Source organism: Phoenix dactylifera, chromosome 1 (genome assembly GCF_051530095.1).
Source record: "Phoenix dactylifera cultivar Ajwa chromosome 1, Ajwa_hap1_PhDact_Kaust_v1.1, whole genome shotgun sequence".
Lineage (NCBI taxonomy): Eukaryota > Viridiplantae > Streptophyta > Magnoliopsida > Arecales > Arecaceae > Phoenix > Phoenix dactylifera.
In genome coordinates, this window is record NC_143190.1 from 74,773,856 (window position 1) to 74,777,791 (window position 3,936).

The 3,936-nt window shown below is 46.3% G+C and overlaps 1 protein-coding gene across 1 annotated transcript; it reads left to right on the forward strand.

Annotated features, from left to right (window-relative positions):
* Nucleotides 1-1,142: 1,142 nt before the first annotated feature.
* LOC120111162 (uncharacterized) lies at nucleotides 1,143-3,573 on the forward strand. The gene has a single exon (XM_089927233.1). It carries the CDS (start codon nucleotides 2,073-2,075, stop codon nucleotides 3,519-3,521), a length of 1,449 nt encoding a protein of 482 aa, XP_089783359.1. The 5' UTR covers nucleotides 1,143-2,072; the 3' UTR covers nucleotides 3,522-3,573.
* Nucleotides 3,574-3,936: the final 363 nt, after the last annotated feature.

A 3,936-nucleotide genomic window follows, 5' to 3' on the forward strand; every position in this document is an offset into this window, starting at 1 on the left:
CAGTTACCAACATATTTGTCACGCCCCCGAACCCATCACCCGGGTCCGGCACGCGACCGGCCGCATGATCCCTAGAGCAATGCCCTAAAGATCATGCAAGGCCTAAGATAAACAACAATTCCAATAATTCCAATAATTCCAATAAATGCCAAAATCAATAATTAATGGAATTCAATCAGATCCAACCAAAATGTACTGAATGATTACATAAATTCAAATGTCCATAAATAAGAGATAAATTGACTTCTAACTATCTAGCAGTCTGACTCAGATCGAGCTCACTTCTTGTCCCATCCGACAGATTCTACGAATCCAGTGCCTCTGAAAAAAAATGGAAGTGTAGTATGAGCTTTTCCAGCCCAGTAAGAATCCCAACAGCCACACACAACAAAATCATAAAATAATCAAGTATCAAAATATACATATCATTTCATCATTTCAAAAGCTCAACAAACAACAAATATATGTAATCAGTACATATACACCAATCCTTTTTCACATTATGTGATCCATTCCCGTATTACTCAGATTCCAAGTTTTCAAACTTTTCATTTCTGGCGTTGGACTAACCAAGATCATGTCCCAGTCCAAGACTGCACAAATCCCACGCATAAGCTCGTGGCAGCTATCCCACGCGTAAGCCCGTGGAGGCTATCCCACGCATCAGCTCGTGGCCGCTATCCGTAAGCCCATGGAGGCTATCCCACGCGTAAGCCCGTGGAGGCTATCCCACGCATCAGCTCGTGGCCGCTATCCGTAAGCCCGTGGAGGCTATCCCACGCATCAGCTCGTGGCCGCTATCCGTAAGCCCGTGGAGGCTATCCCACGCGTAAGCCCGTGGAGGCTATCCCACGCATCAGCTCGTGGCCGCTATCCGTAAGCCCGTGGAGGCTATCCCACGCGTAAGCCCGTGGAGGCTATCCCACGCATCAGCTCGTGGCCGCTATCCGTAAGCCCGTGGAGGCTATCCCACGCATCAGCTCGTGGCCGCTATCCGTAAGCCCGTGGAGGCTATCCCACGCGTAAGCCCGTGGAGGCTGGAAAAGCTCATACTACACTTCCATTTTTTTTTAGCCTCCATGGGCTTACGCGTGGGATAGCCTCCACGGGCTTACGGATAGCGGCCACGAGCTGATGCGTGGGATAGCCTCCACGGGCTTATGCGTGGGATAGCCTCCACGGGCTTACGCGTGGGATAGCCTCTACGAGCTTATGCGTAGGATAGCGGCCACGAGCTGATGCGTGGGATAGCCTCCACGGGCTTACGCGTGGGATAGCTGCCACGAGCTTATGCGTGGGATTTGTGCAGTCTTGGACTGGGACATGATCTTGGTTAGTCCAACGCCAGAAATGAAAAGTTTGAAAACTTGGAATCTGAGTAATACGGGAATGGATCACATAATGTGAAAAAGGATTGGTGTATATGTACTGATTACATATATTTGTTGTTTGTTGAGCTTTTGAAATGATGAAATGATATGTATATTTTGATACTTGATTATTTTATGATTTTGTTGTGTGTGGCTGTTGGGATTCTTACTGGGCTGGAAAAGCTCATACTACACTTCCATTTTTTTTCAGAGGCACTGGATTCGTAGAATCTGTCGGATGGGACAAGAAGTGAGCTCGATCTGAGTCAGACTGCTAGATAGTTAGAAGTCAATTTATCTCTTATTTATGGACATTTGAATTTATGTAATCATTCAGTACATTTTGGTTGGATCTGATTGAATTCCATTAATTATTGATTTTGGCATTTATTGGAATTATTGGAATTATTGGAATTGTTGTTTATCTTAGGCCTTGCATGATCTTTAGGGCATTGCTCTAGGGATCATGCGGCCGGTCGCGTGCCGGACCCGGGTGATGGGTTCGGAGGCGTGACAGAGTGGTATCAGAGCTTCAGGTTAAGGTATCCTAAGGTTTAGGAATCATAGGGTTTAGGCTCGAGTAAGCCTGAGTGGGGAAAATCACTAAATACGTAAGATATTAAATGGTGTGATTAGCATATGAAGGATGCGAAATTTTCTTAATCTGATGATCTTGATGCTGGAAAAATTGTGTAGGTTGATATGGCGCGAGGGCGTGGTCGGGGGCGTGCCAGGAGGCCGACCCGATTTGCAGATGGCTCCACGGCTTGGGCACCCTCTGGACAGCAGGAAGATACCTCATCCACGCCGACTCGGAGTGTGCCACAGCAGGAGCACACTATGGACCCTACTGGTAGTACTCCAGAGATGGGAGCTCCGGAGATTGGGACATCCGAAGGACCAAGTATTCAGCTTGAGGAGACGATAAGTGCTTCACAGTTGATGCAAATGATGGTGCAACAGCAAGCTGCTGCCAGGGAAGATATAATGAGGATGGTAGAGGTGCAGCAACAGTTCTTGCAGCAACAGTTGCAGCAGCAGCAAGCTATGTATCAACAACAGCAGCAACAACAGTTCCAAGGCACTACAGCTCAGCCGGAGCACCGAGTCAGTCTGTTGGATTTTCAGAGGTATGCACCCCCAGCATTTAAAGGTACAGCTGACCCGATGGAGGCTGTGAGCTGGCTGAAACAGATGGAGAAAGTCTTTCAAGCTCTGAGGTGCCCTGATGAGGAGAAAGTTCTTTTTGCCACATTTATGTTACAGGGTGAGGCAGCTGACTGGTGGGAGATGGAGAAAGGGAAGCTTGGTCCGGATGATGCCCCCTTCATTTGGGAAGAATTTAAAAAGGTTTTTCATGAGAAGTATTTTCCCCAGGGTATCCGATTCCAAAAATATAGGGAGTTTGACCGACTGGAGCAGGGTGATATGACAGTTGCTCAGTATGCAGCAAAGTTTGAAGAGATGTCCCGATATGCTCCGACTTTGATATCAGAGGAAAGTGATCGAGCAAGGAAATTTGAAAATGGGCTCAGGGGAAGGATTCAACAACAAGTCGCTGCTTTTGAACTATCTAGTTACAAAGATGTGGTCAACAAAGCCCTAGTGATAGAAAAAGGGCTTGACAACGCCCAGGCTGCTAGAGAAAAGAATATGAAGAAAAGGTTTCGATCTACTGATTCTCCGAGCCAAAATAGTAGACCTTTCAAGTCGAAGGATCAGAGACCGAACCAAGTTGTCACCAGAGATAAAGGACAAGCTCGAAGTGCTATTAGATGCTACCGCTGTGGAGGACCTCATCTTAAGCGAGACTGCACCTGGATTGGAGGGCCATGTTTTTCTTGTGGTCAAGAAGGGCATAAGGCTGTTGTTTGTCCTAGTGGGAAGGAACAGCAGAGGCGACAGGCACCTCAGTCTTCTCAGAGAGCCCCTGGAAATCGAGCACCTCAGGAGGGACAACAACAAGAGGGAGGGCAGCAGAGGCCTAGGACCCAGGGTCGAATTTATGCACTCACAGAGCAAGATGCCAAGGCTTCTAATTCAGTGGTGACAGGTACTAAATCCATCCCTAATACTCTCTCTTGTTTGGCATGTCATAAATTTTGTTGGGTTATATATGTTTGTCCATGTATGGATAAAGATTGTGATTAGGTGCCTTGTGACTATGTACAGGCATGATTAGGTTAATGTCATATGATGCAAATATTTTATTTGACTCTGGTGCTACCCACTCATTCATATCGGCCAATTTTGTTAGAAAGAATACTGAAATATCACCAGTGCCATTAGAATTTGATCTATGTGTCTCAACGCCAAGTGGAGATGTTATATTAGTTAATTCAGTTTGCAAGAACTGTATATTGGGCGTTGAGGACAGGGAAATGAATGCAGACTTGTTGGTCTTAGAGATGAATGACTTTGATTTGATTCTTGGAATGGACTGGTTGGCAGCATACCATGCTACTGTTGATTGTTTTGAGAAAACGATCAAGTTTCAGATCCCTGGTCAGCCAGTGTTTGGGTTGGTGGGTAGCAAGTCACCTCATCAAATGAAATTAATCTCAGC